Source organism: Xiphophorus maculatus, chromosome 10 (genome assembly GCF_002775205.1).
Source record: "Xiphophorus maculatus strain JP 163 A chromosome 10, X_maculatus-5.0-male, whole genome shotgun sequence".
NCBI classification, from domain to species: domain Eukaryota; kingdom Metazoa; phylum Chordata; class Actinopteri; order Cyprinodontiformes; family Poeciliidae; genus Xiphophorus; species Xiphophorus maculatus.
Genome location: NC_036452.1, coordinates 1,730,113 through 1,744,888, shown reverse-complemented (window position 1 = coordinate 1,744,888; position 14,776 = coordinate 1,730,113). Strand labels below are relative to the sequence as shown.

General features: G+C 45.1%; 2 protein-coding genes across 3 annotated transcripts; one reads left to right on the top strand and one right to left on the bottom strand.

Annotated features, from left to right (window-relative positions):
• Nucleotides 1-1,224: 1,224 nt before the first annotated feature.
• Nucleotides 1,225-9,955, bottom strand: LOC111609922 (zinc finger protein 646-like). 2 transcript variants are annotated; one of them, XM_023341258.1, is made up of 4 exons: nucleotides 9,864-9,955; nucleotides 6,100-8,136; nucleotides 4,369-5,217; nucleotides 1,225-3,613 (listed from the first exon to the last, which is right to left on the bottom strand). In XM_023341258.1, the coding sequence occupies exons 2-4, from the start codon at nucleotides 7,974-7,976 to the stop codon at nucleotides 2,959-2,961; spliced, it is 3,381 nt and encodes a 1,126-aa protein (XP_023197026.1). In that variant the 5' UTR covers nucleotides 7,977-8,136; nucleotides 9,864-9,955; the 3' UTR covers nucleotides 1,225-2,958. The 2 variants fall into 2 exon arrangements, with proteins under 2 accessions (XP_023197026.1, XP_023197027.1); XM_023341259.1 differs by lacking the exon at nucleotides 9,864-9,955 and adding an exon at nucleotides 9,074-9,197.
• Nucleotides 9,595-12,467, top strand: znf668 (zinc finger protein 668). The gene is made up of 2 exons (XM_005817093.2): nucleotides 9,595-9,695; nucleotides 10,203-12,467. Exon 2 carries the CDS (start codon nucleotides 10,211-10,213, stop codon nucleotides 12,104-12,106), a length of 1,896 nt encoding a protein of 631 aa, XP_005817150.1. The 5' UTR covers nucleotides 9,595-9,695; nucleotides 10,203-10,210; the 3' UTR covers nucleotides 12,107-12,467.
• The last annotated feature ends 2,309 nt before the right edge of the window (nucleotides 12,468-14,776 follow it).

Below are 14,776 nucleotides of genomic sequence, written 5' to 3'. Positions count from 1 at the left end.
CAGACTGTTTTTTTAATGAACTGTTCGCTCATTCCAGCGCTGTTGTTCTGTTTTTACTGTTCCTGACTTTCAGAAGAGGCAGGACAGGAAGCGTGAAACTCTAGACACTCACTCCAAACTGCTAACATGTGGGAATGCTGCGAGGAATGCGGAGCGGGAAACAACCTGCAGTGTTTTAGTTGGAGCTCCTCCTCGCGACCTGGACGCTCTTCCCACATGTTTCTGTGACTTTACGGCTAAAAGCAGCAAAGTGTGTTCGTTTGTTCACTTTGATAAAATATTTTCTATCAGACTGTAACAGACGTGGTTTTTACAAACTGTTGAGCTAATTTCAAGGTAGTTTTTAACTGCATTGAGGAATCACTTCACAAATATTTTTTTTTTATTTTTTTTTAGAAGATGTGTATATTATTTATTTTTTTAAGCGACTCGCAGCGCAGCAACACACCGACTGTGAGGGAGAGAAGCGCATTTCAACGGGACTCCAGTGAAGGTTTTTAGTGAAATGCTGCAGAGCGATAACTAACACTTGGCTTTTATTCTCCTGCTTCGTTTCTTCCCTACATGCACTGGCTTCTCTGACTTCAAACCTTTGTGTAGCAAATATATTTTCACAATAAAACTGACAACGTTTGTGGATGTTTGTTGTGTTTTTATTCAGAAACATTGAAACTTTCTTGCTGTTTTCTTGGATCTCCTGTTTTTGGACTGTTGGAGGAAACGGCATGAGGAGAAACACAAACCTCAGGCAGGCAGGGATTCGAACCCAGAACCTTCCTGCTGGGCAGAATGATGCATTTTAGGTGTTTAACTTTGTTCATATTGAATATTTTATCATAACTTCAGTTTCTTGGAACATAGGTGGTTCTAGACGGGGGCCAGCAGGGGGCCAGAGCCCCTCTGCTACTGAGATAATACTAGATTAATTTCTTATGACACATTCTGGCAAAGAAACTGTTGCTAATTGGTTCCTTGAACCAATTTAATTTTTTTATCCTCAATGTTTTTCTTTAATAAGATAAAAATTAAGCTTCATTTTAAGATCTGAGTTTTTATCTGTTAGATCTGGAGCCACAAGAGGCTCTTTGTCTCACACCATTTATTAAACAATCATAAATGTACCTTTTTTTGCCCTATTTTTTATACCCTTTAGAAAAACTTCTATGTTTATAACATAGTATGAGGTTCTGATCACAAGAGTCAAATCATTCAGTAAATGTTTTTATTAGATATTTCATTTTTCTCCCATTGAAGAAACATTAAATGAGGTCCGAACAACATTTTCATCAGAATTCACAACCTGCATATAGTATAATAATGATAATATAAATATTAATAACAATAAAAGACAGTCATAATGTCCCAACCCAACACTGACCTGTCTCTGCTGGACAACGGACCGGACCGGACCGAACCGCCACGGACTTCCTGTCCCCAGGACACATTTGTATAAACAGGAAGTGGCATCATGAACCAAAGAGTCTGAGTGTTTCTGTTTCCAACAGCAACAGGTTTCTGAGGTATTTCATAAATGAGGTCAGAGATCATTAAATAGTCACATATAAAGGCAACAAATATAAAAAAACAGAATTAACAGTTTAAGAACATTTTTGGTTGAGATCATGTCAAAAAATGTTTAAGATTGGAAAAAGTTTTTTTTCTGTTTTCTTATTTTTCTTCATGTTTTAAAGTTAAAATGAAAGGAGCAACCAGGTTTGTGCTCCCATAATGCATCAGGTTTCAGCTAAAAAACCGTGTGAAATGCCACGAGTGAAGAAATAAATCATTCAGGTTTTCACTGATACTTTTACATCTCTGGAAAAGACGGCAGAAAAAGCCTTAAAGTGAAACTAAAGTTTAGTTTAAAGGAGAAAATGGCACAATTCTCTTGATCCTCTTTAAAATAAACGTCTGACTAATAATCCATTACTTTTTGTTTCCCTGGGGAATAATTATGACGTGACACAGAGACGACGTATGGATGAGGAGCCATGTTTTTTCTGGCTCTGTGCATGGAGAGAGCTGAAGCTAAAAATGGCAACTCTCAGTCTCCATGGCAACCATTAGCCGACCTGCTGCAAGTATCAATATGAGAAATTTATTACAGATTATTACATTTAAGGATTTTTATGCATCTTCACCAGAGGTCAGGTTTATCCTTCAGAGGGCATCATCATCATCATCATCACCATCATCATCTGACTGATGTTTTAAAGGCTACATGATATTTATACAGCAGTCAGAAAACTTTCTAGTAAAATACACACATAATACAGCAATAAATAATCAAATACATCCATTAGGCAGAAAGTACGACGGCGAATCAGGGACACTGCAGGTGGAAAAAAGGAGCAATTTCACTCCAAACAAGTCAAATATTTTCAACTTAATCTGAGAAAAAACATGAAAATTTCTCAGTTTCAAAAGTCGAGACGTTTTCTCTAAATTTGTGATTTTTCTCTTGCAAATTTTTGAGAAGTTTTCTCATTGTTTTCACTCTGCAGTGACCCTGATACGTAAACCGGTTACTAATATCAGCAGAACTGGTTAATATTCTGGCTCCGGATCTCATCCAAACCCAGGAGGTATTTAGTTGCTCTGAATGTCGTTATTAACAGATAAACAGAGTTTGTAGTTTTAGTTTGGTCCATCAGGATATGAAAACGTTCAGATTCAGTCTGCAGGTTTCTGCTGAGTCAGTCACACTCACCCGGATTCACGCTGAATAAAGACAGAGTTCTGTTACCTGCTAACCGGACCTTCCAGAACCACCACATCTCTGAACACCAAGGAAATCTTTCTGAGGAAATACTGCTTACAATTACTGATAATAACAGGATAAATATCATGAACATAAAGACGCGCTCCTAGTGCCACATCCAAGATGGCGGCGGTGAGGTGTGATGTATTTATGTCAGCAGTGATCCTCATCCCGTCATCATGTTGTGCAGCATGATGTCACAGGAAGGCCTCCAGGTCGCTGCCCGGCTGCGCGGCGCTCTGGTGCAGCTTCTGATGGTGCCTCAGGTTGGACTTGCTGGAAAAGGTTTTCCCGCAGCGCTGGCAGTCGAACGGTTTCTCCTTGGTGTGGATGCGGCGGTGGCAGACGAGCTGCGTGGAGACGCGGAACGCCTTGCCACAGGTCAGGCACTGGTAGCGCCGGGGCTCGGAGTGGATGCGGCGGTGGTTCTTCAGCGCCATCAGGTTGGAGAACTCCTTGCGGCAGACGGCGCAGGAGAAGCGGCCCGTCTTGTGGCTGTTCTTGTGGTTGAGTAGCGACCCGGCGTGGCGGTAGGCGCGGCCACAGTGCTCACACACGTGGCTCTTGTCCTCGCTCTGCGGGTCAGGGTTAGGGTTAGGGTCTGACCCGGCGGCGGTGGCGGTCGGCTTCCTGGCGTGAGTCGCCATGTGGCTCTGAAGGTGCGCCGCCAGGCAGAAGGTTTTGCCGCATTCGGAGCAGCACTGGCGGCGGATCTGGGCGTGCAGCTGCAGGCCGACGGCGTCGGGAAACGTCCGCAGGCAGAAGCTGCATTGGTGCATCACTGCGGCGTGGGACTTCTTGTGGTTGAGCAGCGAGCCGGCGTGGCGGTACGAGCGGCCGCACAGGTCACACCTGAGTCACAAACATTCAGACTGGAACCAGCCGATGCCTCAAACAGAAAATCTCCCATCCAATTTTAATCCATTTTATTTAGAGCTGCAGTGTGTAACTTTAATACAAAATATACATTTTTTCCATATTAGTGGAAACTAATGATTTTTAGTTTTTTTTTTCCGCCCGGTCATCATGAGCCTGAAAAATAGATAAAAATGTGTCAGATCTGGGTAGTAACTAGTTACAGTTACTTGAGTAACTTTTTTTAACTAATGTACTTTTAGGAGTATTCCTAAGCTGTACCTTTTACTTTTATTTGAGTAATTTTATTATGGCGTATTTCTCCTCTTACTTAAGTAAAATTTCTGGATTTTCTCCCGACTGCATGAACAGCAAACTCAGACACACAGCTGCAGCTTTTGTTAAACTTTCATCAGTTTGTTTATTGAAAGAAACTGATTTTGAACAATTTTCTTTTGTCTGATTTTATTTTTTGTGTTACTTTTATAAATTATTGTCATTTTTGTCTTTAAAATTCCAAACTTTCCACTTAACTTTATATTTTAATCTGTAAGATTAAGTAATTTTAAATATTAAATGATTGATAATTTGATCAGTTTCTCAGTACTTGAGTAGATTTTCTACCAAATACTTTTTACTGTTGAGTGAAAACATGTTAAAGTTATTTTATTTAGTTGAGTCAGGTTTTAGTCTTTAGATCTCTGTGGTTTTCATAGTTTTTATGTTTGTGGATAAATATCTCATAAACTCACCTGAAGCACTTCTGTCCTGTCTCTTCCTGGACTGCAGGGGGCGCTGTGACCTCCTGACCCCTGAGGCAGCGCTGCCTCTTCCGCCCGGTCTGATCCTGGAAGCTCGGCGCCGGTCCGTGGAGCCGCTGGTGGTTCTGCAGGACGCTGGCGCGGCGGAAGGCCTTCCCGCACGCCGCACACGAGTACTTCCTGTTCCTGTGGATGCGGGCGTGGCCGCGCAGCGCCGCGCGGTTGGTGAAGCGCTTGGTGCAGACGGTGCAGCTGAACTCGCCCGTCTGGTGTGTCCTCTTGTGGTTGAGCAGCGAGCCGGCATGCCGGTAGCTTCGAGGGCAAAGGTCGCACCTGAACGGCCGCTCCTCTTCCTCGCAGGAGGGCGCCGCCTGCTGGTTGGAGGACTTCCTGCACCTGAGGCCCGTCCGGCCTGCGGCGGCGTTTGGTCTGAGCGCAGCACAGACATGCGCCTGCAGTTGCGCCGGGCCCCTGAAGCCTCTGCCGCAGCGCTGGCACAGGAGCCTCTTGGCCAGGTGAATCCTCAGGTGGTTGCTCAAGGCCAGCTGGTTGCAGTAAACGTTGCTGCAGACGCTGCAGGAAAACTCGCCCGTCTGATGGGACTTCCTGTGGTTGGCCAGACTCCCGGCGTGGCGGTACGTTCGGCCACACTGGTCGCAGGAGAACGGCCGCTTCTCGCCGTCCGGTGCTGCCGCCTGCCGCCATCTTCCCTCCGGCAGGACAACCTGGACCGGATCGGTCAGATCCTGGGTTTTGGCTCGGTTCTGTTTGTGTTTTCTCAGATGGTTCAGCAGCTGCTTCTGGAGCTTGAAGGCTTTTCCACATTCCTGACAGGCAAACCTGCAGAAACAAACACCAAACATCTCAGTTCATCACCACAAACCTCAACCTATCTATCTATCTATCTATCTATCTATCTATCTATCTATCTATCTATCTATCTATCTATCTATCTAGATAGATAGATAGATAGATAGATAGATAGATAGATAGATAGATAGATAGATAGATAGATAGATAGATAGATAGATAGATAGATAGATAGATATCAATACATCAGTCAGTCAGAAGCAGCCAATCAGAGCCAGGAGGAGGGTCTAAGCGCTGTCAATCACTCTCCTACTTATCTGTATCCCTTGCTCTTTGCTACACTGCAACACAGCTACAAATGCTAAGGCTAGTTAGCATGGCTACACATGATGGCAGATAAACAATTTTGTTGTTTTCCCACACATTTATTAGCACGTACACAAGTGTGATGGACAGCACTAAGACCCGCATCCTGGCTCTGATTGGTTGTTTTTGTAGAATGCATTAGCGGCTCAGCGAGATCGATCTTTTCTCAGATTATCTGTTTCTGATTATCTGACGATTTTAACAAACATGGAAAAAATATATTTTATAAAAATCACGTCCTGCAGCTTAATTTTATTTTTTTCTCCGAAGAGTTTTTGCGGCGCTAGCGGCTCGTATTTTTTCCACAGTAGGCAGACAGGAAGGAGGGTGAGGAGAGGGGGGAAGACATGTGGTAAAGGTCGTCGGGACCGGGAGTCGAACCCGTGACGTCCGCGTCGAGGACTAAGGCCTCCAAACGTGGGGCGTGCTAACCCCCTGCACCACCACAGAGCTTTAAATGAAAAATCTATAGCATGCATCACTTTCTTATCTGATTAACTGTCAGAATAATCGATCAATGAATCAATACGTTGCCGATGCACCGACCTCTTGAGGTCAAAGTGTGACCTCTGGTGGTTTTTCAGCGCCAGCAGGTTGTAGAAGCGTTTCTGGCAGACAGAGCATCTGAACACGCCCGTTTTATGGGACTTTTTGTGGTTGAGCAGCGAGCCGGCGTGGCGGTACGACCGCCCACACTGATCACAGCGATGCTGGCGCTCCACGCCGCCACCGGGCCTCAGTTCCTCCTCCTCGGTGACCTTCACTTCCTGCTTGGCTGCGCAGTCGTGGCTGCTGAGGTGGCTGTAGCTGATGCAGGAGACGCCGCAGCTGCTACAGATCAGCATCTCTCCAGACTCTGGTTGTGTGGGGTCGGCGCCCTGCAGACCGCCGTCGGACCGGGTGTGGCCCCTCAGGTGGCTCCTGAGGGCCGCCATGCTGCTGTAGCTGATCCCGCACACTGAGCACTGATAGTCATCGTCCTCGTCGGGATCCTCGTCTTCTCCGGCGCTGTTCCCATGGCAACCCTGCTCAAAGTAGTTGAACTCTGTTGTTTCCGGGCTTTGGGCGTCCCTGGGGTCAAAGGTTAAGTTGTAGGGCCGGTCAGCAGGTGTGTGTTGGTGCAGCAGGATGCAGCTGTGGGATTTGACCCCGGATACGTCTGCAAACATCTCGCCGCAGTCCGCGCACATGTGCGTCGCCATGGCAACCTTGGAGCAGAAACCCCGAGTGGAGAACATTTCGCCGTCTGTGTTGTCGGCGGCCATGTTTTCCTGATCTGATCCAAACCTGGTCTGGTTCTGCTGGCTCACAGGCTCCGGGCAGAGCCAGTTGTGTTCTGCGGGCGGCAGGGAAGATGGCCGCCGCGGTCGGTGGAGGCGTAGGTGGCTCCTGAGGGCGGCCAGGTGGGGGTACTGCTTCCTGCAGACGGCGCAGCGGAACACGCCCATCTGGTGGGAGCGCCGGTGGTTGATGAGGCTTCCGGAGTGACGGTAGCTCTTCCCACAGGTGTGACACCTGAAGGGTCTCTCATCCGGATCCGGAGCGGACGTTTCTTCTTCTACAGCGCTCCGTGATGCGCTGATTACCGCAGCGTCTGTTGCATCCGGACCATCAAACCCACTCAGATCAAAGTTCTGTAGAACCTCTGCAGCAGATGGACTGAAGCCGGACTCTGGCAGGGAAACATCGGGCTCAGGCGAAGACCTGTGCAGACGGATGTGCTCCTGGAATTCCCTATTTCCAGGAAAAAACACCTGGCACAGGAGGCAGAAATTCTCCGGAGTGTCCCGTTTCTGGTTATGGAACAGGTCCGGTTCTGACCCGGTAGCTGCACTTTGATCCATCTCGCCTCGCATCCTGTGGGTCCTCTGGTGGCTGTAGAGGGCGGCCATGTTGCCACACAGCTTAAAGCAGATGGTGCATTCAAACACGCCCAGCTGGTGGCTCTTCTTGTGATTGGTCAGGCTGCGCTGGTGGATGTAGGACTTCCCACACTGGTCGCAGCGAAAGGGTCTCTTTGGCACCTCACTGCAGCGCACTGGCTGCAACGTGGGAATCGCAGCGATGTCTGCGTCCTCGTTACGTTCAGCTTGCTGGTCGCATTCGCTGCCCTGTGTGGATCTGCAGGGCAGATGAACCGTCTGGTGCGTCTGCAGCTGCGCCGCCAGACGAAAACATTTCCCACAGTCGGCACAGGAGTACTTCCTAAGCGAGGCGTGGCTGCGCAGGTGGTTCTTCATGGCCGAGGCGTTCCAGTTTTCTTTCCCACAGATGGAGCACAGGAACGAACCCACTTCATGAGTCCGTCTGTGATTGGTCAGGCTGCCGGCGTGTCTGTAGCCACGGCCACATTCGTTGCATTTGAATTTGCGGTCGTCCTCTAGTGGATGATGAGCATCCATGCGCTGCAGCGGGCTGGACATGTTGGGACGCCGTCTGCAGTAAGAAATCCCAGTCCTGCCTGTGATACGGCAGCCCAGCACGCAACCGTCGCATTAGTTCTGCAATTTATTTCCTGTGACAGGAATCCAGATCCTTCTGCAGGACTCAGGAACCATTTCACACGACACCACGAGAAGAAATCTGGAAAAGAGAGTTAGATAATTACTGACCAACAGAAAAAACAAATCTGCCAAATATTAAACTGAGAAATTGTTAAGTTATAAAAAAAACACCTTATGATGAAGATTTTATGTCACTGAGTTGTTTTGCAACTCTTAATGTGGACAATGAAAAGTTTTTTTTCTACACATGAAAACGAATTACTACTCCTTTTTTATTTTAATTTTTTATTGTGTGTATTTTAAATATTTTTTTCCTTTTTAAAATCTCAGGTATTTATTGTTGTTCTAATAAATACTTAAACCTTAGGATGGATATTTTATGTAAGTGTTCTGCATCTTGTTAATCACTGAAATCACTTCTTGAGGCAAAATTACAATCAGTATTCATCAACTAAAAAAACACAAAAAAAACTAGAATGTACCTTTTACCTTTTTTATTCCATTTATTTAGATCATATTTATATGATCTCTCTCTCTCTCTCTCTCTCTCTCTCTCTCTATATATATATATATATATATATATACCTACTGTATATACTGTATATATGTTGTTAATCAGTGGGAAAAAAAAAAATTCTGAGAAAAAAAGTATGAATGTTTTTTTTATGGCCCTAATCCTGTTCCGTACTATTCTATTCCTATATAAACCTGCATAATCAATTTAACGTCCCTTTTAAACTTAGTGGGATTTACTTACAGGCTAACATGTCTGCACCTGTTTTACAAACTGGACCAATAACCAGAAAACAGCGGCTATCTACAATTTAATAAAACATATTAATATGTTTGCCGAGAGTAAAACAATATTACAGTAAAGTCAGTGTTGGACACAAGTCAACAAGTCATTTGTAACTGGGCAGTTAGAAGAGGACAGCGGCCCCCAGTTAGCTAAACAAACATCCGTCCTTCAATAAAATACAGGCTTCACGACGAAGAACGTATTAAAGGTTAAATACCTGGAGATGTTTTTAATGCCTGCACAAATCTTCACTTATATTGTCTGTTTTTTAACCTATTTTTCATATAAACGACAAACCCTTTTATCAAACTGTCCTTTCTTCTTCCATCCACATCGCTCTGGTTGCTAGGAAACAGGAAATGTGTAGCAGCGAAATGCTTCCGTCTTAGCAGCACCCAGCTAATGGGCTAATAATTGTTTATTTATCAAGGCAAACATTGGTAACCCTGAGATTTAGACAAATAAAATAAATGAATAAATAAATTAAAATGTCACATTAAAATGTTAAACTTTATAGGAAGTACCGGAAATTATTTATTGTTGTCTGAGACGCCTACATTAAATAGCTGACGTTGCTAGCGATGCTACCGTGTAGATGTAAGAATACAAATATTACTATATTAATTTAAATATTTTTTATTCTGGAAGTGGTTATATTATTGTTATCTTATTTTAATAGTTAAACATTAAACACATTATTGATGCACACTCTCTGGCTCGTTGCTGTCGTCACCAGGGTCCTAGTGCCGACGCGACACCTCCAGTAAACAGCGACTCTCGCAGTTAAAGCTACCGTCTCTCCGGGACTCAGTCTGCCGACTGTTTATGAACCGATTCCGGTAAGAACCGATCGTTTTTGTTTTAAAGAACGCTTTGGGGAAAGGTTGGTGGTTTTAGCGGCGCCCGTTCCTGAGATCTGCGGTCTGATTTGAGCAACCAGCGGTCCTAAAGCCAACCATTTTGAGTCAACATGAATAGCCTGACAGCTAGCAGCGGCGGATACATACATGTCGTGTCCCGCACGTCGCGCCCCCATCCCGCTGACATGGAGGCTTTAATCAGAAGCGCAGTCTGTTGCGGTGGCAGCCGTGTCTGCACAGCTGTCACTGCAGCAACTTCCTCTGTCATCAAAGCGGTTAGCTTATTGTCCCTGAGGTCCTAATGCCAGCCATTTTGAGAATAAATAACAGCATCCCCACATATTTCTGTGATTATGTGCTACTTTTTCTGTTCCAGGATGTTCTATTTGCAGTTTCAACTCATCTGATCAACATTAATTCATCTATTTCCTGTTATAATTATTTTATACTTACTGCAAATCTGTTTTTAATTTGATCTGCTTTTAGAAATAAAAATGGCCTCCCCTCAGCCTGGCAGCCCGCCTCCTGCAGAGCAGTTTACCCCCCCAGAGAAGGATGATGACAGCAAAGAAGAAGAAGAGGCTGTGAGGGATCAGCCGGTTAAAAAACGCAGCAGAGGCAGACCTCCAAAAGCCAAACCCAGCTTCAAATGCTCCACATGCACAGAGACTTTCAAAAGCATGTCGGCTCTGCAGAGCCACAAGCTGGCATCGCATGCAATGCAGCAGCAACAGCAGCAACAGCAGCATGCATGTTCTGAATGTACCAAAACATTTTCTAGCAAAGCTCAGCTCTCCAAGCATGAACGCACCCACTCCTCCCAGCGGCCCTTCCAGTGTCCGGATTGCCACAAGGCGTACAAGACGACCACGGAGCTGCGCAACCACAGCCGCTCCCACACCGGGGAGAAACCCTTCGTGTGCCCTGAGTGTGGGAAAGCCTTCATGCAGGCTATCTGCCTGCGGATCCACACAACACAGCACAGCGGTGAGCGACCGTACTCGTGCCCCCAGTGCAACAAGAGCTATCCCACCCTGTCCAAGCTGAAGGTCCACGAACGCTCCCACACTGGAGAGAAGCCATACTTCTGCGCCGAATGTGGGAAGAGTTTTGCCGACCCCTCTGTGTTCAGGAAGCACAAACGGAACCATCAGGGCCATCGTCCGTATGCCTGTGAGGAATGTGGGAAGACGTACACGGAGCTGAAGGACCTGAAGAACCACGAGCGTTCCCACACCGGCGAGAAGCCGTTCCTTTGCTCCGACTGCGGCAAGGCCTTCTCCCGCTCGTCATCGCTGGCGTGCCACCAGAGAATCCACTCCCAGAACAAGCCCTACCAGTGTGAGCAGTGTGGGAAAGGCTTCACGCAGCTGTCCTCCTACCAGTCCCACCTGCGCACGCACTCTGGGGAGAAACCCTTCCTCTGCCCCCAGTGCGGCAAGATGTTTTCCGACCCATCCAGCTTCCGGCGGCACCAGCGCGCCCACATGGGGTTCAAGCCGTACCCCTGCGACAAATGCTCCAAGCGCTTCCGGCAGCCGGCTGACCTGGCCGTGCACGAACGCGTCCACTCCGGGGAGCGGCCGTACAAGTGTCAGAGCTGCGACAAGGCCTTCGTGGCATCCTGGGACCTGCGGCGCCACATGCTGGTGCACACCGGGCTGCGGCCCTTCTCTTGCACCGAGTGCGACAAGTCGTTCACTGAGCGCTCCAGCCTCAACAAGCACCGGCGGGTTCATTCCGGAGAGAGACCCTTCAAATGCGAGGAGTGCCTGAAGTCATTCGTGGTCTCCTCGAGTCTGCGGAAGCACGAAAGGACTCACCTGGCAGAGCAGCCGGAAGATTCAGCCTCCACCTCCACCACCGGCTTCACCCCCCACACCACGCTGCCACAGTTCTCCTGCGCCCTCTGCGACGCCACCTTCGCCTCCTGGGACGAGGTTCAGGCCCACGAGGCGCTCCACCCGGCCGACCCCGCTGCGCTGCACGTCTGCCAAACCTGCAGTGCAGAGTTTGGCCAGCTGGGGGAGCTGGAGGAACATGCCAAGCAGCACAAAAAGCTGCATGTCTGCGACAGCTGCGGGAAGGGCTTCCAGAACCGATCGGGGCTGCGGAAGCACCAGAAGATCCACTCGGCCAGCAAACCGCACCGCTGCCCACACTGCGGGAAGGCCTTCCTGTTCGCCGCGTACCTGCGCAAGCACCTGCGGACTCACCCCGCGGCGGCAGCAGCGCCCGCAGTCCCAGCTGTGGATGAGATCATTCACACAGACCCGCTTCCCTCGCCCCCGCCGGCCTCGACCTCTGACCCCGGCGCCATGTCTCTGACCGTACCTGTGAGCTCCTTCCACAACCTCCCAGATTACCTGGTCAAAGATGAAGGACTTTAATCTTTAAAAAACAACCAACATTGTAAAAACCCACAAAAACAAACAAAAAAAAATTGTTGGTGTAACTTATTAGGGCTTGATCGTTCTTATGATCTCTAACAAATATGATATAAAAATGTTTTATAATCTCTGATATAATCTCCTACATATGCTCATGTTTTAATCTGTTTATAAAATCATTTCTCCTGCAAAGAGACGCCAGAAACTAAATAAATAAAATAACTCTTCGTCTCTACTCATCTTGAATAATTTGCATTCATTAAATGTGTTTTAAACCCATTTTAACAATTTTATTTGTTGTTCTAGTGGAAAAATGTTCACTGTGAAACTTTTATATCAATAAAAAAAAATTTCCTCTTAAACTTGTTTTTTCTTAATCTTTGTGAAATAATTTTTATTTTTCAGTTTGGATTCAACATTTGGTGACTTTACTGTGAAGTTCAAAAGTATTCACACCCCTGGCAGATTTATATTAAAAATAATTTAATTTCTCTTTTTATAAAATATATCTGCAAAGAACTCTACCTCTGCAGACACATTTATAAAAGTAAATAATCGTAATCAAACCTGGTTGTTTTGGTTTAGTAAATGATTTTTATTGGAAATTAAATAGAAACCTTTATCGTCATCTCAACAGTCAGACGCTTCTTCTAATAACTGAACAGCTTTCTGCATGTTTCTAATGTATGGAGCTAAATTGGGGCCATAAAGTTTGTTCAAAGGGAAAAAAATGAAACTGAAAAATAAAACTTACATCTTTTTTCCAGTTTTAAAAAGATTTTTTCACACTAACTTTTTTATTCAGTTTCAAATCTTTTTTTTTTCTGTCTGAAACTTTCCCCCCCACTTTTTAAAATAAATTTTCAGTTTCAAATCTTGTTTTCAGTTTCATTTTTTTTTCTTTTGTACAAACTGTATGGCCCCATTTTAGCTCCATACGACTGGTATTTTGATATTTTCCCTCTTTGAGGTTGGAAGGCCTCTTTACCATCACCCTAATCTTCAGCTTCCTGCTCTGATTCTGTCCGCCGATCCAAAACGTTCATATCGCCTCTAAGCAGATAAAATATGTTAGTAAATTTAAAAAATAACCTCCAGTCAGAATCTGCAGGATGTGAATAATTTTAGGCTTAACTGTTTGGCGTGAACCGTTAAAAAGTGCATATTTAAGACTTATTTTAAAAATGATCATTATTAGCCTGCAGATTTTAAAGGCGAGCTTTAGGACAGGATGCATAAAATCAGGTTTTATTAGTTCTCATGCATATTTTAACAATAAAATAGTTACGAGAAAGGTTTTATTTTATCTCCTGGTTGCATCAGTTGGGGGTGAATAACTTGTTGCAGCTGGGAGATAATCGCCCTGCAGGAATTATCCAATCAGAGGCTCGTACTGAACAGGATGTGAAAGTGCCTGAAGATTTGCTGTGAGTTGGCTGAATAAGATGGATTATAGTGAATTTATACATTTTAGTTTAAACCAAGACAAAGAAGAAGGTTTTAAACTGTCGGAGTTAAAGTTTGAGGTTGTTGGGAAGCAGAAAGGCAGAATCACCTGCTCAGCGTTACGGCGATCTGCTCTCCCAGGAAACAGAACAAAGTGTCTCAGAAACGCGTCTCAAACATCTGCTCAGAGTTACCAGTTGGTTTAATGATGGCGGCTCCACATGAATCCATGGATATTTACGCTTCGGCCACAATCAGATGATGCTTAATCTTATTTCACGTGTTCCAAGTTAATCATGGTGGAAAACAACAAACTTTAGAAAATAAATGCAGATAATCCAGATGTGTTTTATAAATGAGAAGTTTGTTGGTTTTAGTTTCTTTTGTGCGTAAACATTTAACATTTCACCATGAGCTGCAACATGTTTGATGGGGTCAAAGTTCAAAAGGTTTTTACTTCTTTCTTCTCCTTTTCAAGCTGGTTAAAATGATTGTAGTACAAAAATGTCTTTTGCATTTCTTGTTTATGACTGTTATTTTATATTGCTACCATGTTTAAAATAAATAAAAAATAAATATTGTTAGAGTTTTTAGCATGCTTGTTTTGTTAGCTGTGATTTGTTCATTTCTTTGGTTGAATTTTACCTCCTATGGAGAGACATTCGATTCAATATAAATAAATAGTATAGTTAAAAATATTAATAAAAATCCCATTAAGCAAATAAATGTTCACATAAAATAAAACATTTAGTTATGAAGTGCAACCAACAAGGCAGCTTAGCATCTTAAAGGGGCAGCATAATTTAAAATCAACTTTTTTTAATCTTCCCATCATGTTATGATTTTATTCCCTCGTCAATAAAGGTATGTTTAACAAACACTTTTATCTCCATGGCAACCATTCAGCTGTTACTATGCCTGGGTGGACCTAGCCCCGCCCCTGAGGCGCAGCTCCCCCCCCCCCCAGCTCCTCCAGACTAGCCAGCAGCAGTTAGCAAGCAGCTGCTGAGCTCATTATAGCTGCTGCTCAGAGCAACGCTGGTAGAAACATTAAAGGGTTAATAGAGGAGCCATGTTGGGACGACTTCCTGGAGGCGGAGCTTCAGGAAGAGCAGGAGATTTAAAGAGACAGAGGCCCAATTTCAAGGTGTTAAAACAGGAAGTCAAAATAGTATCTTTATAACAAATGAAGGTTGTTAGTCTATCATAGAGCAAATCTTCAGC